The sequence below is a fragment of the Dipteris shenzhenensis genome, chromosome 19 (assembly GCF_047967505.1).
Source record: "Dipteris shenzhenensis isolate YYH24624 ecotype China chromosome 19, Dip_SZ_1.0, whole genome shotgun sequence".
Lineage (NCBI taxonomy): Eukaryota > Viridiplantae > Streptophyta > Polypodiopsida > Gleicheniales > Dipteridaceae > Dipteris > Dipteris shenzhenensis.
The window spans coordinates 31609483-31633047 of record NC_141614.1 but is presented as its reverse complement, the minus strand read 5'-3'; the positions used below and the strand labels follow the sequence as shown (position 1 = coordinate 31633047).

General features: G+C 42.8%; 1 protein-coding gene across 5 annotated transcripts in view; it reads right to left on the bottom strand.

The window, feature by feature from the left end:
* Window positions 1–14455, bottom strand: part of LOC147890349 (FKBP-like peptidyl-prolyl cis-trans isomerase family protein) — a 106683-nt gene extending 92228 nt beyond the window's left edge. For 2 of the 5 annotated variants that reach the window (XM_087390666.1, XM_087390669.1), the window contains exons 1-2: window positions 14238–14455; window positions 13421–13550 (exon numbers count right to left, since the gene is read on the bottom strand). In XM_087390666.1, the coding sequence (XP_087246792.1) occupies window positions 13421–13550; window positions 14238–14342 (235 nt within the window). In that variant the 5' untranslated portion in view covers window positions 14343–14455. Of the gene's footprint in view, window positions 1–13420; window positions 13551–13710; window positions 13837–14237 lie in introns of those variants that run through there. The other 3 variants (XM_087390668.1, XM_087390667.1, XM_087390670.1) reach the window with 3 other exon arrangements.
* Window positions 14456–23565: the final 9110 nt, after the last annotated feature.

The window sequence follows — 23565 nt, the reverse complement described above, 5'->3', positions numbered from 1 at the left end:
ACACTTGTACCCCTTTGCAATGACTCTAGCTCCCTTGGTTATCTTCCACCTACTATTACCAAACACAGTATAGTAGCCTTGATCATCCAATTGACCAATACTAACCACGTTCTTTTTCAGCTTTGGCACATGCCTAACATCATGAAGTATAAAATGTAAGCCATCAGAAAATGCAAGTTTCACATCTCCAATCCCTGCAATAGAGCATGCATAATTGTTTCCAAGATGCACAACACCATGTAAACCACCATTATATGAGCAAAACCACTCCCTGTGTGGTGTCACATGAAAGGAAGCACCTGAATCAATGATCCAAGTGGTCATGTCACCGTCTTCTTCTGTGACCAAAGCATGTGCATCAAGTGATGAAACAAACAAAATGTCATCCTCACTCTCATGAGTGACTGCATTTACCTCTTCATTCTTCACACCACTATTATTACTCTCTACTTGTTGCTTGCCTTTATCATATTTGGCATCCTGATTGTTGTTGTTGCTCTTTTTCTGCTCCCTTTTCAGCTTAAAGCAATCTTTCTTCATGTGCCCCTTTTTGCCACAGTGAAAACATTCAATATCCTTCTTAGGACGTGACTTACTGCGGGATCTGTTCCTTTGGCTAACATTGCCTCTATTCTGAGGTCTTCCTCTTGTGTTAAGAGCAGTGGAAGACTTACTTGAAGAATTGTTCTTCTTGTTCATCTCCTCCATGAGAAGCTGACTCTCAACATCTGCATAAATAAGAGTAGGATTTGAATTGCTCAAAGCTGTTCTGAAAATATCCCAACTCTCAAGAAGAGTGCAAAGCAAGAATGTTGCTTTAAACTCATCATCAATGTTGAATTTCTGATTTGCCAACTGCTTGATGATAGAGTTGAACTCATTGAGGTGCACACTCATAATTGTGCCCTCCTTCATCCTAAGATCCATGAGCTTCTTGAGCCAATAAACCTTGCTTGCTGCACTTTGTTGAGCATACAAATCTTCCAACCTTTTCCACATATCCCATGCAGTGTTCTCATTTTCAACATTAAATAGAAGCACATCTGAAATAGAAAGCATGATTGTGGAACGTGCCAATTCATCTACACTTTCCCAATCATCATTTGATATATTTGCCGGCTTCAAAACTGTAATTAATTTCCTGCACCAATATGACTCCAAAACTGAGTGAAATGTGCCTGCAAAACTGAGTGCAATTCACTCAAAATTCTGTCCCAACTTGTGACAGAGGTAGAGGCATCCAAAAGACTCAAAGAAACTGTCCCAAATGACAGTAAAAGGTCATAATAACTGCAGCAAACAATATTACTGTTTCTGTCAACACAAAAGCATCCAAATTGGCATCCAAGACGCTACTCCAATGTAACAAAAGTTGCTGAGCACTTGTGCACCAAAAGCCCCAATTTCTGAGATCAAAAAAGTCAAACTTTGACTACCACAAATGTGCACAATCCAAGCATAAAGCAAATCAGCACCACTTTTGCAACAGTGTCACTGCATTCAAGTACTCGAAGCACTACTTCACAAATGCATAACCTCTGACATCACCCTTGAGGAATATTCTTGGAATATTATGATTTTTCAGAGATTCCCTCTTCCAATGTGTCCCAATCTGAAAATTTCTTGCCCCGATGTGCAACATCAAGCCTTCCAATGTATAAAATTGCAAAAGCCCCAAATTTATGTGCCTTATCCACTGCCACGTGTCAGTTCCTGACAGGCTGAACCCTAAAAGTGATGATATCTCAACACCGTGAAGGCAGAATTCAACCAAACTTGGCAGAGTGTGTCTCTAGAGGTAGGCGACCAGTTTTATGGTGTCAAAACAGTAGTAGAATATCCCCTTTCAGCAAATCGACAACTTGTCCTCTGGCTGGAAACTGAAAATCAGCAATAACTTTGCAACGGGCAGTCAAAATCCAATCAAACTTGGCAGGATTCCTCTACAGGTGTAGGCGACCAGATTTAGTGCAAAAAACTGGAGGAAAAACCGTAAAATGACAGACGAAATTCAGCTCCTGTGTGGCTGAAAACTGTCGCCCAGCATAAACAGCACCAGATCTGACCAAATGTGATCCAAATGAAGTCGCCCTGCTGTAGGAGGTGTAGCAATACCAAAAGCTCCAACTGGAAAGTGTCCTTGACCACTTTCTTACTGTATTTCGCTTGCTACAGCCCAAAAAAACAGTCAAAACTGCTGAAAAACAGCAAGTACACTCACCCAAAAGATGTCTCCAGCTGGGAGTAAGAGAATAGACGAGATTCTCGCGATGAAACTCCACGGAACAGCTGGGGGCAGCGAGGAAGAGTGGCTGGACTGCGTGGGCAGCAAGAACAAGTGACTTCCCACGATGGAAAGGTCACAGGGTGCGAGGGGAGGCTAGGGAACAAGCGGGTTGGGAGGCTCTGATACCAATTGATGGGAGTAAGGAGCGGAAGCAAGAAGAAAGAGGGATAAGGGTGACAGAGCAAAAGAGAGAGCACAAGTTTTTTGGGAAGCTCAAAGTCCACGATGTGACTTCCCTTATTGCCTTTTATACAAAGAATAGATAAGGTGATGACGCGGCATTATAAGTACCACTTATACAAGGGATAGCACATTATGCCTTTATCCCCAACAAGGGGGGCCCTCAGTGGGTACACGGGCCCAATTGGTTGTCGTCTCCATTACTCTATCCTTCATCTCTCTCTCTCCTCGTTGTGGTGTATAAATACGATACCTCGCTAAAGGTTTAGAGAAGGTCTTGCTGTGATTAAACCATCAGCATAGCCGTTGCATGTTGCATTGGTATCAGAGCTTCGGTCTGTAATCCAGCTTGACTACCACGAGTGTATGGTTGTGTTGAGATCCGGAAAGATCACACATCCAAGCACCATGGAGCAGGAAAGGAGAGATGAGTCCAACATCTTAAAAGACAAAGTTCCTCAGCAAAGTACGCTTCTGCTAAGCCCTGAGATGATGCAAAAGCTTATGGAGCAGAACCGACTACTCTTGGCTCAACTCGAAAAAAATTCTTGGCAGCTGAAAGACAAACAAAGAGAGTTGGATGAAGCAAAGAAGGAGCTTGAAGAAAAAGTGGAGTCAGAGCGTGGAGCACTCAAAGACGTCACAGATTTTGCAAAACTGCTCTTGGTTATGCGTAAAGAACGCAAACATGAGGAGGCAATTCGACACTCAGAAAGAGCCCTAATCGAGCAATAGTAACGTCTTGACAGAGAGGCCATGCTGCTCCAACACGAACAAATGTTGGCTACTGTGCGTAGGCAAGTTTGAGCGCAGCAGTTCCAACAGTCACACCAGCCTCCACATCAGTTCAGGTTACTCCTCTAACCCGGTCTACCCTGAACTTCATCAAGTATGACGGTAAGTATGACCACTCAGCTATATTGCAGTTCATTCATCAATTTGTGGCTCATTTTCCTTTAGCACACATTCAGGATGAACAAGACAAAGTCCACCTTGCAGCCCCTCATCTCACTGGTGAGGCGGTTACTTGGTGGCAGCATTGGGCCAGTAACCTAACTGACCCTAATACGCATGTCACGAAGTTTGTTTGGGCCACATTTGTTGCCGACCTGAAAGCTTGTTTTCTGCCACCTCAGTATATGGTTAACTTGGAAGCTGAGTTCTCTCGTCTCTCCCAAAATGGTGTGCCTGTGTTGTCTTACAGTAACAAGGTCATCACACTGGCGCAACAATTGGGGGTGTCCGATGAAAACAAGCTGAAGCAATTTATCATTCCAACATCCGTTTCCTAGTACGAAACTTTGACCCGCTCACCTACGAGCGTGCGCTGACCCTCGCTCAGAATCAAGAAATGATGTTGCATGGGGGAAAGCCCAAGCAAGTCCAAAAGGATACCAAAGCCCCGCAGCAATCCTCAAACCTAGTGGGTAAAGGTGATCAAAAGAAGGACAACCAGTATCATAAGAAAGACAGCTAGTCCTCTGGTCAGAAGGAGTCCTAGCCCAAGATGACTCCAAACGAAAAAGCTAAAGCAAGTATTATAGAAGGTTACTCATAGTCCGACGAACAGAAGCGGTACCACCAAGAACATCGATGTTTCCATTGCCATCATATTGCCAAGCATCGGAAGAAAGATTATCCGAAGTGGCTGGCCAAAAAGGCAACAACAGCACCGACTTCTACCGTCGCCTCTGTGATAGCTCTTCCAGCCCCGCCAACACCAGCTTCAGCTACCAATTCAGTTTTACCTACTTTGAATGCTGTTCCAACGGTGGTCTTTGAAGGCAAGAAGGAGGGCGACCTGACAGATCCGAAGAAGGTTCTTATTAGAGCATATGGCATAACTAAAGGAATGCAATTTGTTGTTCTCTTTGATTTGGGAAGTTCAGAAGATGCTATTTCCCCACATCACACATCAAGGCTCTCAGTTTGCTTTCACCGTTTAGAAGGCCTTGTTCCAATGGGATTTTCTCATTACATCTTTATTGAGATGCGACATGATCCTTGGGATTCAATGGCTCCGTGAGCATTGACCCGTTCCTAATTGGCGGCAGCATACCTTTACTATTGTAGACAGTCTACTTGAGCCGGCCATTATCCGCGGTGATCGGAGTATACCAGGGATTCCGTTGATTTCTCATATTTGGGCAGCTCGAGCAATCTGCAAGGGCGCAATAAGTGCATTGATCTATGTCAGCGGCCAACTTAATGCAGTTCAGCCCGCTCCTCCATTGGGGCAAGCCATGGCCGCTCTACTGCAGGAGTTTCAAGATATCATGCTCCGTGACGATCCACCACCTCAAACTTCCACCGCACAGACTGGAAGACCGAGTTGATTCCAAACTCCACTCCTCCAAGTACGTTCCCATATCATCTTTCCAAATCTATGGAGGGGGAGTTAGAGCAACAATTGTCTCGTTTACTGCGCGCCGGTTTTATACGACCATCATCTTCGTCATTCGCTGCTTAGATTCTATTCGTACAGAAAAAGGACAAGTTAGCACGCTTATGTGTTGACTATAGAGCACTCAACAAGCTCACAGTAAGCAATAAATTTCCCATGTGCCGCATTGAGTACATTTTGGAGCGACTCAACAGTGCCAAGTACTTTTCAAAGATTGATCTCAAAAGTGGCTACCATCAAGTCCACATTTTTGAAGCTGACATTCCAAAGACAACTTTCAGGACGGAGCGAGCTCATTACGAGTTCATTGTTATGCCCTTTGGTCTCAAAAACGCACCGCCTGCGTTCAACAAGATGATGTCATGGGTCTTTGCTCCGCATATTAGCCTGTGCCTATTCATCTTTTTAGATGATATTCTTATTATTCATCTTTTTAGATGATATTCTTATATTTTCAGCTACAACAGAGCAGCATAATAAGGATGTGCAGAATGCTTTACAGTTATTGCACGACAATCAGCTCTACCTTAATGCCAAAAAGAGTGAATTTGGGCTGATGGAGATTCAGTATCTAGGTTACATTATCAATACGGATGGCATTCACTTGGATCCCGAAAAGATTCAAGCTATCACTAGTTGGGCAATCCCCATGAAGGCTCAAGAGATTCAATCATTTGCTGGTCTTTGCCAGGCCTATAGTTCTCATATGGACGGATTCTCAACGTATGCGGTGCCTCTTACAAATCTATTGAAGGAGATGAAGACACGCCGGCAAAAAGTTTCAGTTATAGGTAAAGATTTAGAGGCCTTCCATGACATACAACGGTTGGCTACCACAATGCCAATTATGAAAATAGCATCGTGGGATGATCCTTTCCTCGTCATCACCGATACAAGCAATGTAGCCATCGAAGCAATCTTACAACACGAAGATCGACCCGTTGCTTACTACAATCGGAAGCTCAATGATGCCGAGAAGAACTATTCAGTATATGACATGGAATTGCTCGGGGTTATTTAGGCATTGAAGAGCTGGAAGCCGTTTCTTTATGGGCGGACTTTTACAATAAAGACAGATCATCAAGCTCTTAAGTGGCTTCAGACAATGCCAAGTTCACAGTGGAGTGATCGTCAACAAAGATGGAGTCAGATCTTTCAGCAGTTCGCGGGTATGATTGAGTATGTCCCTGGCAAGAACAACCCCATCGCTGATGCCCTTAGTCGGAAGGGCTCCATCCAGACCATTCAAAAGGTCACTGTGCTCGAGATACAAGGGAGGGATCTTGACAAATTGAAGGCACAATATGCGGATTCAGCAAAGTTTGGCACTTAGTTCCACTGGCCATTATTCAGTGCAAAATGGTTGGCTCTTCTACAAAAATAGGTTGTGTGCGCTTAAAGACAAAAGACAAGCACTTCTCCATGATGCCCATGACTTCCTTGCAGGTGGCCATTGAGGCATCAATGGTACATTGGAGAAGCTAGAGCGCTACTTTTATTAGCCAAAGATGCGGAAGGATGTTTACGATTATGTGCAGCAGTGTCAGATCTATAACAAACTCAAGGCATCCCATAAGAAGGTAGTTGGTTTACTTATGCCTTTTCCTATTCCAGATGGTCCTTTCCAGGACATAGCCATGGATTTCATGGGGCCTCTTCCGGCATCAACAAGTATGCACAACACACAATGCTTAACTATTATTGACTGTTTTAGTAAGTTTTGCATGCGGATTTCATGGGGCCTCTTCCGGCATCAACAAGTATGCACAACACACAATGCTTAACTATTATTGACTGTTTTAGTAAGTTTTGCATGCTTATTCCTTGCAAGCATACGACCAGCGCAGAAGATGTAGCATGCTTGTTCATCCAATATTGGTATCCTGTTGGAGGGCTGCCACAGACCATTACATCTGATAGGGATTTGAAGTTTACCTCTCATTTCAGGAGGGCCTTGTTCGATAATTTGGGTACCAAGTTGCAAATGTCCAACGCTTTTCATCCGCAATCCGATGGACAGACAGAAGTGTATCATGGGCTGGTGTTCGACGTGCTTAAAGCGTATTGTCATGATACGGTCAAAGTGGGAGCAGTTTCTTCCACTTGTGCAGGCCATCCTTAATGACACTTATTCATCAAGTATCGATTGCACTCCATATGAAGCAGCTTTTGGTAAGTGGTTCTTCGCTCCTCACCAGGGCGATATCTCCTTCTCTTGAAGCCAATAAAATGATAGAGACCATGGCAGAGATTACAGAGTCAGTTAAAAGCCCAGGCAACATACACATGCCGACAATCTTCACCATCCAATTTCTATTTCTGGATAAAAAGAATGTCGATACGACCCCCAATAACACCTGGATGAAGATGGTGATGTATCACCTGCCTTCGACGGCAATAAGAAACCCCATCAATGCCAATGCCCTAATGTTCCAACTACCAATCCTCATTGTAACATGCAACGGTTCTCTGATCGTTTAATCAAAGCAAGACCTTCTCTAAACCTTTAGCGAGGCATCGTATTTATACACCACAGCGAGGAGAGACAAAGACAAAGGATAGAGTAATGGAGAGGACAATCGATTGGCTCCCTGTACCCACTGAGGGACCCCCACCCCAATATAGGGGAGAATTGTTTTTAAGTTACCAGTCAACCTTGATCGGGCAGCCTTTGACCAATCAACCTTTGCTGGCTGCCTAGACCTCGCCTTTAAGAATGCCTCCTAACTACTAACCTAGGCTGAACCTAACTATCTTGACTAGTTCTCCAATGGGCACAAGTTATTTACGACCGATCCTAAGGCTAGAAGATTGACCTACGTAGCTCGTGCCTGATTGTCCCTCAACTGAGAGATCACAATGGGGTCACGGCATACGACAAAATCACCTATAAAGGGATCTCCTAAGCACTTGTCGATGTAGCCAATGTGTCCTAATGCACCCAAGTGCAAGGGTGCATGTGACATTCCCTCCTCCTTAACTTGGCGATAGCTGCATCGCTTCCAAGTAGTCCGCCAAAACTTGTGGGAACTCCTGGAAAAAAATTCCATCTAACCATACCGCCTCAAGGGTGCCTCGATCGTTGAACTTGGTATAGTACTCCCGGATACGGCCTCTTGACCCATGCTTCCATTTATGGAGAAGAATCTCCGCTAGCTCTATTATTTCTGTGTCGTCAATGACTTCAAGTTGTGGCTCATTTGAAACCTCGTTGAGGGCTATAGGGCTTCAACCATGCGAGGTGAAACACATTGTGAATAGTCCAACTATTAGGTAATCAGAGCTTCATCGAGACTTCGTTGACCTTTTTAATAATGGGAAAAGGTCCAAAGCTCCTGAAAGAAAGCTTGGGTCATTGCTTGCCCACTTGCTTCAATCTTTGCTTGATAATCCGAAGATAAACCCAATCACCTTCCTTATATTTAACATCCCGTCAGGGCTTGTTGGCTTAGGTAAATTGCTTCAAATCATACTCTCCGGTCTGCTGCTTTTGGCACTAAGGGAGGAGCATGTATTTCAGTTTCAAACTCTTTTCTCACCCTAGTTGTTGGACATCATATCATTACTCCCTCCAAAGCAGAATGAATTTCACTTTTGATTCGTGGACCTAAGGTTAGATTTCTGCCTTCAACAATAGCGGGGAACGTGCGTTGTTTTGGAAGGACCTGTTATCCTGGACCTCCATTGCAAATTCTTGGATTACTGGGGGTGACTTCAACATGGTGGAGTTACCCTAACATAAAAAAGGGGGAAGGGAAGGAGGCATTCACTCTCTTGAAAGAGGTGCTTGGGATGCCTTCTTAAGTCCAGTGTCAGAGACTCTTGGACAGATGATGTGTTTCGGGTAGTGCCTTCCTTGCTCCTATTTACTTGGTTGAATAGGAGACCTCACATGTCCTTCCATGCACGTATTGATAGATTTTACATTGATGATTGGGAACTGGATAAAGGCGGCACTATTTGCAGTGCAATAAGAGTCTCCACTTTGGATTCCTTTCTACTAGCCTTGTCATTCGTGAGCCATGTATATCTACCTACTCTGCAATATTAAGATTCTAGATGCCTTGTATGCAGAAAAGGGTCTGTTTGAGGCAGTAGTACAGATTTGGGTGTCTCATATACATAGTGGGTACCTTCACCTTCAGATGTGGCAACAGCCCTCACTAATATTAGTGATTTTAATCATTCCATTGCTAGTCCTAGGAGACATTAGATTTTGAGACGTGAGATTGGTATACGTCAGTAGTTAGCAGCACTACCGAGGAAAGAGCAGAAGTGGCCTGCATATGCTTGGACAAAGAGTACCTTGCTGCACAACAATAGAGACCTTTGGATTACAATGCTGAGTATGCCTTTCATGCACAAAAGAGTTTGGCCCAAGATAGGGAAGAGAGATTGTTTCTCACTTGGTTGTCTTTGACGAGGTTTTGCAGTCAGATTGCAGTCATGTGTATTGCTTCAAATTTTTATGCCTCCCTTCTCACTCCAATCCTGGACAGGCCTGCTAGAGATGTTGTCACACAGAGGATTTGGCAAGTTATTCTAGAATTGGAGAAACAGAATATGAGGACTTTAATTGATGTACCAATTCACCAATCTAGAATTCAAGAGCGATCTTCTTGCCCTTCACAAGGTCAAATGTCCTCGTTTAGATGGGCTGACCCCTCTTTCTTCACACTTTTTAGGAAATGATTGGTGAATATTTCACTTCATCTATGCAGAGCATTGGACTCTGGTGATATGCCTGATTCACTTATTAGGTAGTCTTGGGGGGTACCCTACTGTGTTTTGGTCTATTAGATGCTTGGATCATAGTTGTCTCCGCCTTGTACATATCAGCCCATAACCAGTGCTTATCAAGGGGTTAGAGAAGCAAGGTTTCCAGATCTGTCCACCAAGGATGCCCTCTTGTCCCTGTCTTGTACTTATTTGTGGCTGAAGCCATGAACATATTTTTGAGATCTCAAGCATATACTTATGGGCTGAGAATTCCCCTTAGGCAAAATGAGGAATTTCTAGATAGTGAGCTTGTAGATGACACTGCTCTTTTTTTGGATGCCACTCCTCAGACTCCTCCGTCAAGACAGAGCCTTGGATTTATTTTGTGTTGCAGCAGGTATACATAGTAATTGGGAAAAATCAAAAGGATTTTGCATTTGTGAGGAGGACACCCCAGATTAGGGGGCTGATTTGGTTTAGTTGGATTCAAAGGGGTGCCCCTCTCAGATATTTGGGTTGTCAAGTTAATATGGGCATTTCTCCTTCACACAGCAATTCGCTCCTATGTCGTAGAGCATTAGGAGGAAACTCCTTTTTTGGAGTTCGGCTAAGCTTATCCTTGCTTCTAGAGTGGTAGTTGTCAACCATGTACAGTTGGCTACAACCTAGTTTGTTTGTTCTTGGTTGTACCACTATAGGGACCGCATCACGCTCAAAAGACCGATCATGATTTTTATATGGAATGGACTTGATGGTTTACCAAATACCAGAGTTGGAGTGGCTTGGGAGACCCTAATTCTCACAATATTGAAGAGGGCCTTAATATCATGATACTAGATCTACATTGCAAGGCTTTGCTTTGCTAACTTGTGGTTAGGGGACTTTTGCTAGGACAACAGCCTTGGAAAGATGTATTTATTCAAGGCGTTGTGTCATGTACCCCCGCCTCAGGTGGTGATTGGATGGACAGCACTAGGTTGATCTTTACATCTGCACACCTCAGGATGCCTTTCTCCCCTCTTATGGATACCATCCTGAAAGCTTGGGGCAGCTTCAAGAGTTGTCTTTGGAGGATCCCCCCCTCCTCTGAGGAAAAGATTGATAGGCAGTCTGTCATGTGGAATGATGTGATTCTTGATGATCATGGCAAATCCCTAGGTGTTTCTGGTTACATGCAGTGGACTAGTTGGGAGAGAGGCCCCGCTTCCTCTGGGCTCTTGGAAGGCTTTCAAAAGCCTTTCGAAAGAACGCAGATTTCAAATGGTTAGCCACCTCAGAGGAAGCGGAAGGAGGGTTCAACAATTTCATGCAACTTCACCCTTGGACTCTAAGATCCTTATAGACGAGACATGGCATGGCGGTTTCAACCAAGTGTTAGGACTTGGAAGCTCCAGAGCCTCTCACTGAGAGGAGTGTCACATTTCTGCAGACTTAAAGAAAACCTTTTGGGAGAAGGCTCCGCAAGTCTCACAAGAATAGAACAATCCCTCTTTTCTTTTGGCTTTCTATTCATGAAGGGATTGCAGTAAATCAATGGAGGTCTAGGTTTGGGGCTCCCTCTTCTTGTTGGCATTGCCTATCTACTGACAAAATCCATTCAGCATTGCCTTTGGGTTGGCAGATAGGCCAATCTCGCTTGGAAGGGGATTGCCAAACTTTTGAGTACATTTCTCCCTCCCCTTTCTTCATCACCTAGGGCTCAGTGGCTTGGCTCTCTCTATTGGGGCCTCACGTGCATTATGAGATGCATAGCTCCCTCTTGGCTTTTTCGGTTTGACGTCATTTGATTGATTTATGCTCTCTGGATGTTGTCCCTTCCTCTTCTTACAGACCTGCACATGCCTCAATGGATGCTTCTTCGGAGTGTTAGAAAATGGAAATCCCACCAGCGAGTATCCCGCAGCGGAAGACTAATGGATGAGCCCAGAAATTACACACGGAAGCATTTCACTACGGAATCAAACTTCATTAACCGTATGTACTTCACAACCATAGATATGTGCGCAGACTAGCAAATAGACAGTGCATCCAAGACAAAAACTGCGGTCCTCCGAGCTTACCAAAATATCCTCTTACTATCTGCCTGGCACCTCTAGATCTCTAAGCCCACATGCTCCTCTAAGCTTATGTAGACTCTCTGTCCAATGGTCCCTTCCACTTTGCTGTCCAGGTAGCCAGCCTAGGTGGGCAGCACCTCAAGCTTAGTATGCAGCTCCTTTTAGGCCTCCTTCACCTCTTGACAATAGGCCCAATGAAGCCCTAACTGCTGCTCCTATCCGCTCTTGGTTGCTGCTCCAAGTGATGCCTTGAGGAGGCCTAAATGCCCCCTTCACAAAAACCGAATGGCCAACCCCTACCAGCTGACTGGATGGGGAGGCCTATAAATGCCCCATTGGGCCCTCTTTTCCAGACTTTGCTGGCCTGCCTGGCCATGTGGCATCCAGCCACTGGCCCAGGCAGTTCCAGCCGTGTTTATCTGCCCAAACCTGCCCATCCGGTCTTCCAAACACCATGAACTGCTGTGCCTTTCCTTCTTGCAGATTTTGGTATGCCGTACATCACAAAGTGGCATGTGGTATGTCCAGCAATTAAAATGTGCCTATGCATATCATATGATTGCTTTCTGAAAAGAGCCACAAATCCAGAGGCATGTCACTACATTTACAAATCATGCGAAAACTCGATTTAAATAGGAGCTCCTCATTGCATACTCCTCACCAAACTTACTCACTCACAATCGTGGAATATCATGGAGCCATAGTCCAAATCAAAGACTGTAAAACGCAGATAGCCAAGACAAAAGGGTTATTGAAAAAGGAACATCATCTAGGCTAATCTAAGGTGATAACATGCCAAGGAGTGTTAAAGTTTGCTGCTGCTTTTTTTGAATAAGGGGCTATATTCTAGATCAATCCCAAAAAATATGCGAACTCCAATACAAGGCAAACTGTGCAGCTTTAACCTTGTGAGAGTCACCCAAAAGGTTGAAAACCATCACAGACTCGGTCATCATTATGAAGCCTAGCACGTTAAGGAGAGAAGAGTAGCCTCTTTTTTGACTTTTTCAATTGTATTCACAATGCCGCAAATTTAAGCTCTGAGTGTTTCTTAGGATTTTCAAAGTAAGAGCATCACAGCAAAGCTAGGTGAGACTAGAAAAATGGTTGTTTACATGTCAATGAACCCTATGCCTCTAAATGAATCCTTAGTTGCACTAGCTATGTTGTAAGGCCCCCTAAAAGGACCACCAGGAACCTGTCAAGATTGGCCCTGCCAGAGCAGTGGGGTTGCGCAATGAGATTCACCTACGTGCACATCCGGGTTTCAGGAATGGACAACTTGGATGGCCACATGGGACCAGAAATCAGGGCCATTTGCACCCACACGGGGCAGCCCATACGGGCCAAGCATTGGGCAAACCAGGGCATATTGGCCAATCAGTTAAGTGGGCTAATTCAGCTAATCAGAGGGGCTAGGTGCCTACACAGGGTTGTCTTTGTGAAACGCCTAGCCTATAAATAGAGGCACTTGCCCTAGATTCCTCCAAAAAAGGAGCATAAGTCTTGGAGTAGAACCGCCACTCCTGCTCCGCTTATAATCACTTATCTTTCGGGCAGACAAAAAAATATCAATCTTACGCGCTTCAATTTGCAAGATAAGTCTAGCCTAGCTTGTGTAATCAGGAACCCGCAGCTTGCACACAAAAATGAAACACCTGCGTTTGTTTCTATCCATGGAATTCTTCATATTCAATAAGGAAGGATGCTCTATTGTGGTTTCCTTACACTAAGGCAGTTTACATGAAGATCAAGCCTTAGGAATAAGCTTACCAAAATTAAAGCCTCTATCTCGAATTTTGGAAACCTCTGAATTCTCTTCAACAAGACATAACGTACGTCCAAGATTTGCCTGGCAACATATTTTGCGAGTATATAATCCCTCCTCTTGACACCTCCAGCTCTGCCCAATAAAAGACATACCAAACCAAATCACCCATAAGGCAGCAATCATTCCAAAATAATTCTGAAGATATCAAATTGCGAACTGAATTGAGAAAGAACTTGCAAAAAAAGAGTCAAAGAATGGGAGCAATTTCATTGAAAATTTGAAAAATGTTGACTTTGAGGACATGCACTCATTCAAACTATCGACCCCAAATTATGTGCCAAAAGTTACACGTAAATGTCTATCTCAATACACCCGCACATCACGACTCAAATAGCCAAACATTTACATCTGTTTCCCTTTTCTTTTAATATTTCTCCACCTTTCCTAAGAATCCCAAAGGTGAAGGGGGAACAGCCTCTACGCATTAATGAGAAGATCAGCTGAGCCTATTGATTGAAAGAACTTTCATATGTCAGGACATGGTTAAAAATGAGGCAATTTACCAGCAGGTTAAAATGGTATTCCTTAGGAAGGAGGAGGAGGAGGCTTCGAAAGGCCCCATTTCTAAGTAAATTTTAGTACAAGCGGATGAGTTGTGCACTTCGAGTAAGCAAGCTGGAATGGACGTAGCATCGACATGATGAGAGTGACCCATATCAATTCTGCGATTGCTAGAAACGTCACAAGCAAAACACCCACAATCGTGCATTCATTGCTCGTGGGTGCGAATCGAGAAGAAGAATTCAGAATTTGTAGCACCACCTTGTTGTGAAAACCAGACGGTATCAATGGCCGAGCGGGGGGAAGGAAGATAGATAATGTGAATGAATCGAGCGTGATTGCTGAAGCAACTGAGGCGATCATTGCTGTAGCTGGCAATTGTTCGCCACGTACGAGTTGCTAACTAAACACTTCACGACAATGAAATCTTTATTAAACTTTTCACAGTATAATGTAAGCGTTGCTTTGAGACCACAACCATGTGGTGCCTCACACCACCCCAAGAGTTATCAGCTCCTAATATATATGTATATATTGTCACCAACCTTTGATTGGTGTCCTTTTGTGTCCTTGTTGGAGAGATCAAAGGGGCCAATCATGTAAGAGTCCAAGGAGTAGCCCATGGAGTGGGAGGCCTTCATGGGCTGCACACAATCTTTTGTGTCAACGTTTGTGCCCGTGCTGCCCGTGCCTCGCATTGGACCCTCTAGGACAACATCCCTTCACACAACCTCAAGGAAAAGATTTAAACATGAGCCACCCATTTATTACAATAACAAGTGATTGGGTGAGTGGGACAAGGGGCCACTCCAACGCAATTGGCGCAAGTTCAATCCCCACTAAAATTGCCTCGTGGCCTACGGACTACAGAGCTGCTCACCTTACGGGCGGCCTCAAGCTGTCGGACAGATTTTTTGGGAACCCTAGTCCAGGCCCTTTCTTTCTATTGGTCCACTTGGGAGAGTGCACCTTCCCTCCCTACTTTCAATGTGTCCAAGCGGGTGGTGTGAACACCCCCCCGCTAAGAGGTATCCTCAAGCCTCCTCCAAATGACATGTTTCAAAATCTAAATAAAGTGGATTTGTGAAACCATGTGAATTTGAAAAGCCACCTTATTTGGACTTTCCAAATAAATTTGGATTTTCCAAGCAAGTGAACCTTAGGCGATAGGGCATTTGTCCACCTGAGTGGTTGTCCACGTTCAAATGCCTCCTTGTTGCCTGGTAGCGTAGGTCACAGGCAGATGTGTCCCTCGTAATAGACCATGGATGTGAGTATGTGGGGCTGGAGGGGCAGTATAATTTTAAAAATCCAAATAAAGTGAAGCACCAACAACTTAGGGAGTAGGTCTTTCACCCACCTGAGCCGGCTGCCCACATTCAAAGGGGATGCCCTGTGCTACCTTTTAGCATAGGCCACATGCGGATCTGTCCCTTGTAACTAGTTGGCCATAGGTGTGTGAGTGGGTGGAATAAGTCCAAATAAAATTTGAATGCCATTGCAAGGGTAGGATAGGTATATTCTATGACCTTCAAGCTTCGAGCTTTAGAGATTTTATTATCATAGGGTGCAAGTTTAGGTCACCAAACCCAATCCACAAGCTATTAGAGTATCATAGTTCCCGAAAAATATCATAGTTTTGTCACAAACCATACTTGTTAATGTACGTAACCATACTTGACGACATAAAACAAGCCCCTCTCATGATAAAAAGTCAAATACTCAAAGCTCAAAGGCTCTAATTCATGAGACAACACCACTACATAGTTTAGTTACAAAAGCTTTCCTCTTGATTGTTTTAAGCTCTCCATGAAGGCATGTACATTTTGATGCCCCTCCAAACTTCATTGTGACCATGTTTTGCATCCCTTCCTATGTTCCTATGCAAAAGAGGTGGGGGTTTTTGTATCGAAGATCCTCCTTTCTAGCTCCTCCATCCATAGACCATGACCCATATGTTGTCCTTCTAAAATGCATTGTGATTGCAAAAATGATGTAGTCCAGTTACTTATTGTTGTTATATACAAACCAATCTTTTTCTTTTTATTCTCAGTTGGCAACCAACTATGATGAATAGACCTCGTTAGGTTTGTTTTGGATACGGCATACTAATCATCCAAACCCTTCATGCAAAAAAGGAATACAATAACCTATATGACTCCATCATAGAAACAAAATCATAATACAAACCTGCAAGTTGGATACACTTGTCAAAATGTACTCTGCACATCAGGTGGACATGTTGTCCTTATATATCACATGTATGCTACACAACATGTGGACAATATACACGGGTACTTTACTGCCATTACTGCTTGAAGGATTGCCAAATCATTGTCATAGACTTGACCTTATAATGTGGCATTATCTGCTTTTTTTCCTAAGTCCCAGTCAAAGTTTGCACCATACCCTTCCATTATGGCCTCTTCTGGATCATTATCCCATTCAAGGCTAGCCATAAACATTGGAACTTCAAAACCAATTGGGCCTTCATGCATGAGTGGAGATGCTACTTGCACGACCTTTGCATCAACCTCTGGGAGGAATGGATCTAGTATATGGCAATTGTCAATGGTTGCTAGTGCTTGGATCCAATTTTTGATATTGTTTCGTGAATCACCAACTAAGTCGGTATTATTGTGGCCTGTGGGAGTGCCGATTTGTTGCAGCCCCATCGTAGAAGACGTATCATTTAGTAATCTAAGCACAACAGGTCTTATTGCTCCTATCCTTACATTGATTCTCACTACCATGTCACGATTTTATATTGTGAGCCTATCAGTCCCCCAATGCACTAATGCTTCTTGTAGTCGAGGGCATCCGAGTAATGCTTGATAGGATGTTTTGGGGAGGTCCAAGATTGTAAATTGGAGGGAAAAGTAGATCCTTGCTACCTTGGTGGATACCCATCCACTATGCCCAAGGTTTTTGTATGTGAATCATCCGCAAGGAAAATGTTAAATTGAGCTTTCTTCTTTGGTGGGAGGCTCCATTCATCATAGAGATATTTTGATTATATAGTCACACCTACACCACCATCCACAAGTCTTGGACCTCATTATGTGCTTTATGGACCAAAGGCATAATGATATTGCGTATGTCATCTCTTTCACCCAATCAGACTAGGATATCTTCTATTTCTTCCATAGGTGGAGGGAGGTTTTTTTATTCACCCCATCCCCTTGAAACTCTCCCAAATATTGGGACAATTCCAATGGGGAGGGACATAGGACATCTTAGAATGCTTGAGAGTATTGCACCTTTTAGTTGCGGAACACTATGTTGTGGTGCTTGTTGATGGAATAGAGGCTCGCTTATGGTGACGAGACTTGGTGGAGCCAAGTCAGAGATTGGATCTTTTGTTTTCTTTTTAGCTTCAAACTGAGCTTGTTCTTTTTCTACCATTGCCGAAGTGTGCTTCAAATCTCAACTTCTCTAATTCAACATTAGGGTATGGAGCTAATTTGATAAGTGGATCTAGACTAGAAGTTTATATACTTGGCTCTTCTTTACTTAGTGAAGGAATGGGCACTTGTTCTTTCTTTTGTTGAGACCTTTTTGTTTTAATAGGAATTGAATGATTTTTGGTTGCCTCCTTTTTATGTTGTGTGATGACATATACTGGTTGTGACAAAATGCTTGTGGGTCCTACACTTGGCTGATGCCACAATCTTTGCAAAGTGGTTGCAAAGTAGTAGGGCTACCATGATGAGGGCACTCTGCAATCTGACAGCTCTCTCCACATCTATAGCACTTAATTGCTCGATATGTGTTTGGCAAAAATTGATTCACATAGACATGGATCACGCCTTTTGCTCCTTCCACAAAGTACACTGGGTACTTAGCCTTATATTTAAATTGTAGATCCACTTCCTTGGCTTGAAGTTGTTGTAATGGAATTTGCTAGAGGAAGGGGGATTCACTACTCTTAGGTAATGCTACGGATTTTGAATTTTGAGAAATTGTGGAGCTTGGCTCCAGACTGTGGAATAGGATTCAACTTTGGAGCTGGTGGGCAAAGTTCAATTGCATGTATGTTGCAACGGGTGACAATTGATATGGTTGAGGTTGGGGTGGGTTATTTATACACAGTTGCTCTTGTCATGCCCACTGACTACACAAACATGACACCACAACCTTGGTGGGGGATTTGATTGTGCATTGCCGCTGCATTGATTCTAGACAATGGGACACTCATTTACCATTTGATTGGCCATGAACTGTGAACACATACATTTTCTCGCTTTGGATAGGTCAGAGGTGGTGGCTGAGATATGCGAAGCTTTTGCTCCATGGCTTACATCATTTCATCTCTCAGCTTCATGGTCATCGTCGTGAGATAGTATTCATGAGGTGTTTTTGTGGTTGACTATTTTTTCCCTTTCTAAAGCATCTGTCCTTGCCATCATCATCATTGTTGGTGTCAAAATCAGTCATTCTATCCTCAATGTCAATTGCTGCTGCATGAGCAACAGTGAATGTCTCATAACTACCGATCTTTTTGATCTCCTTACGGATTATCTTTTTTAGGCCAACAATGAACCAGGCCGTCATCTACTTATCATTTGGGCAAGGCTCGCATTTTGAAATTAGGCACTTCATTCGGCCCAAATATGTGTGCACTTCTTCCTTGCGACCTTGTTTGATCTTGCCAAGTTGGTAGTGCCAGATTGTCTTGAAGGCGTTTCATTTTTAAACCACCTCTTAAATTAGTTAGAGAATAGGGTGCCCATGTGGCTCGCTCCTCCATTAGAAGGTTGAGGTACCATTCATAGGCTTCATCTACCAAGGCCATAGGGAACCAAGCAACTTTGGTCTCATTTGATTGATCTCTTCTAGCTCTATAAGTAGCACCAAAGAGTTGGAGGAATCTCTCTAGATGGCCTCGGCCATGCATGGAAGAGGAACTACTACTTGAGAACAGGATGCCCATTAAAAATTTATCACCGGTCTTACAAAATTAAAAGTTTTGCAAGTTCAAACCCAATGTGAAAATGAAGATTGAAATAGAAAATACACACAAAAAGAAATTCAAGCAAACATCAATGAAATGGATCAAGCATCCTCCACAACAACCAGTAGTACTAATAGTCTAGGCATGCACCCCACAGTGCTATGAAAGCCTTAGGAAAGTCTATGAATATTTCAAAAACTATACATGGGGAGATGTAGCAATAGCATTATTCAAACACATAAGAGAGTTAGAATTCAAGGAAACTAAAAGCCTAGGGGAGACCCTAGTTTATGATGGCCCAATCAAAATAAGAAATTGAATCTTACTTTGAATAGAGAAGAATAAAATCTTATATATGTTGCTGAACAACGCGCATAGGAAGAAGAAAAAGCATTAAAAGCACTGTTGATGGAATACGGCTTGGTCCTACAAGGAAATGAAAGGTATTTCCCCCAAAGTTGCAGTACATACCATACCTATTAGGGAAGTATCCAAACCTAAGGTATGTAGACTCTACAAAACAAACCTAGAGTATGGCACCCGTCTATGAAGGACTTGAAAAAATACTTGATGCCATTTTCATCTATGAGATCAAGCACACCAACTGGGTGTCATTAATTGTGATTGTTCAAAAGAAAAATAAGAAGATAAGAATATGTGTGAATATAAAAACCACCACTGCTACAACAATAAACGATCACTACCCCTTATCATTGACAGAAATAGTTTTGGAATGGGTAGCATAAAAAATATATAGCTTCTTGGAAGGGTTGAATTCCATGTGCATACTAATGGTCCAACTATGTTGTAGGGAGTGTCCTATGCCAACCTAGAAAGTACAAGAAAGACTACACAATATACTTTGTAAGTAGGCAATTGAATGATATAGAGGTGAATTACACCACCACAGAAAGAGAAGCCCTAGCAATAGTCTATATTGTGAAGAAATTTTGACAATATCTATTGGCCATTGACTTTGTATTCTACATTGTCCATCAAGCCCTATTGTATCTTGTGAATTGACCATGTACCACCGGTCGGATGACTAGGTGGCTTCTATTCTTTCAAGAATTTAACTTCAAAATAGTAGTGGAAAAAGGAGCTTAGCATTACATTGTAAATCACATGTCACGCTTGATGATAGGAGAAGAGCTAGATGGAGTAGAAGATGAATTGCCAGATGCATCACCATTTCAAATTGATGTTGTCTCTAATTGGTGCCTAGACATAATTGGTGATAGAAAGACCACCTATTGAATTGAAACCAGTTGATGCTAGAAATTTGATCCTAAAATCTTCCCCCTACTAATTGATAGCCGGTCACTTATACAAGATGGGTAGAGATCAAATACTAAGAAGATGCATTATGCCCCATGAAATCATGCCAATCATTAGAGAAGCCCATGGCATAGTAGGGGATCACTTTTCCGGTGAAGCAACAGTAAGAAAATACTCTTGGTAGGATATCAATGGCCAGCACTATGGGCAGATGCCTACAACTATGTGAAGAGATGTGATGTATGCCAAAGAACAAGTAAACCACAACACAAATACTTCAATCCCCTAACAATGGTTGCTGCACAAAAACCATTTGAAAAATGGGGGATTGATTTTGTGGAACATACATCCAGCCTACAAAGGGAATACAAGCCCGCTACATCATTGTGGTCACGAACTACTTCACCAAGTGGACTGAAGCTAAAGCAATAAGGAAAGTAAATGCTAGAAGCACAACAAAGTTCTTGTATGAGAATGTGATTACACAGTATGACACATTGAAATTGTATCAGATAGAGGCACACATTTTATCAATGAGGTAATCAAGGAGACTAGCTTTATGGTTATCCATTAAAAAGCGTAGCCACAAGGTAAGGGACAAAAAGAGTCCACCAACAAAATACTATGCATTGTCCTCATCGAGATAGTGGAACCAAAGATATCTTAGTGGGTCAAAAAGCTAAATGCAACCTTATGGGCATATCAAAGCACACTCAAGGTCAGAACAAGAATTACACCTTTTCAATTAGTATACAGATTGGAGGTAGTGATTTCACTAGAATTCATGTTGTCTCTGTGCCAACATGGACTTAGGTAGAATAGAATGTGTGTGTAGAGTATCGGCAAAGCTCTGCTTGTACTTGCATAAGGCTAGAAATAATCCCTGTTAGAAATCCAACTTGCATGTTTTACATGCAAGTTCTACATATGATTCCTACATGCAACTTCTACATGCATGTTCTACATACATGTTCTACATGCAACTCCTACATGCGAGTTCTACATGCATGTTCTACATACATGTTCTACATGCAACTCCTACATGCGAGTTCTACATACATGTTCTACATGCAACTCCTACATGCGAGCTTTACATGCATGTTCGACATACATGTTCTACATGCAACCCTACATGCGAGTTCTACATGCAAGTTCTACATACAAGTTCTACATGCATGTTCTACATACATGTTCTACATGCAACTTCTACATGCGAGTTCTACATGCAACTCCTACATGCAACTCCTACGTGCAACTTCTATATGCAAGTTCTACATGTAGAGAGAGAATGTGTTACAATTCCTACATGCTGAGAGAGAAGCTGTCCAACTTGTATAAATACCCCATAATGGAATGAAGCCCACACTCTTTGGGGCATTGTGTTGAGTTCTACTTTGGTATTCAAAGCAATTGTCTCAAGTGTCCATGCTTCCCTCCACTTCACGTCCAAAAGCATGTCCTAACCTTGCAACTCCTCCTCCCCTCTCCTCCAACCTTGCAACCCATCCTCTCCTTCCTCCTCCTCCCTCCTCCTCCTTCCTCCTCCTCCCTTCTCCTCCTCCCTCCTCCTCCTCCTCCTCCCTCCTCCTCTCTCTTCTTTCTCCCATGCTCTTACACTTTCTTCCTCTCCCACTCCTATGCTCCCCCTAAACCCTTAGTTCCTCAACCCTTAACCTCCATGATCTACGAGGGAGACGAGTTCTCCACCATGTACTCTACCCTGAACCTTGGATCCTCCTTCTAAACTTTGGAACCTCCTTCTAACCCTAGAACCTCCTTCTAACCCTGGAACCTTTTCTAAACTTTGGAACCTCCTCCTAACCATGGAACCTCTTCTATCCCTGGAACCTCCTTCTAACCCTGGAACCCCTTCTAAACTCAGGAACCTCCTTCTAAACTCTGAAACCTCCTTCTAAACTCTAGAACCTCCTTTTAAACTCTTCTAAACTCTGCATGGCGACCACTCATTGTTGTGACATTGTGACAACAAGGTGAGTCCATTCACAAATGATTCCTACTCTTTTTTTCCTCGAGAAAATGAACTTGTATAGGCTCAAGAACATCAAAAAAATTTTGGTCCCAAGAGCCAATTGATGGTTTTTACTAAGCAAAAGCCAATGATTGGCTCTTTCAACCAAAAAAGATTTGTTGTTGTTAACTGTGGATATCATTGAAATCATCAAGCTTTTACACTTGCTTCAGCCAATTGGTGGCTTTTTCTCGATGAAAGCTAGTAATTGGTGAAATGAGTAAAACTTATTTTTCTTTTGAGGCATTTCAAATGGCTAGAAAGTTAAGTGCCAATCCATTTTGTCAAGCAAAAGCCATGGATTGCCTCTTGACCTGTACAAATTTCCCTTTGCTTCAACAATGGATTGGCCCACAGATTGGGGCTTGTAATTCATGAGAAAATTTGTGGCTTTCACACAGAGAAAAACCATGGCTTACAAGATTAAGCCCATGACTTACAAGATTCTTACAATATTTGGGCTTATGTGCATCCAAAATCTCTTGGCCATGGGCCAATCCATGGCTCTCATCAAGCAAAAGCCTTGGGTTGGCCCATAAACAAAAAACTTTGGCTTACTCTAGGCCTTGACACTTGAGGCAATTGATATATTTTTTTTTCATGAGCAGAGGTATGGCTTTATCTTGGCAAAAGCCATACATTGGCTCATTAAAAACAACATGCACTTTAGCCAAAGCAATTGTGATATATCTTTTTTCATTATCCCTTCTATGGCTTTTGTCGGGTGAAAGCCAATTGTGGCAAACTTTTTTCATGAGTCGGCGATCTATGGATTCGTCAGGCACAAGCCATAGATCGACTCAACACAAACACATACATGTGTGTGTGTGTGTGTATCTTATACATATATTTCTTAGATATGTCTTAACTTGAGATAGGAATCTTTTAATTTCATATATTTATGCCAAATTATTTTTTAAATATTGGCATGTTTCATGCATATTTTAAAAGGCTTCCTACCTTACGTCTTGGTCTCACTCTCAATTTTCTATGTTGCAAAGGTCATCGAGGAGTTCTCACGGTTCTTGGTATCCTTTGCAATCTTAGTGTAGGTCCAAGGACACCACACTACAGGACACCATAACCGACCCTCTTGAGCTCACTTCAAATGAAGTTCCTACTTTGCGGATTTCTTCTTTGGACTTGTTACATGAGGAATATGTAGCACTCTTCCATATTTCTCGCCCATGTCCCCAGATTCTCTCCATGCCCTGCATCACCTCTAACACTACTTGTGCTGCCATTAGCAAAAATGACCCAATATTTGATTTTGAATATCAAGATAGACACACTATTAGACATGCTTGTATTTTCTTTATTCTAAC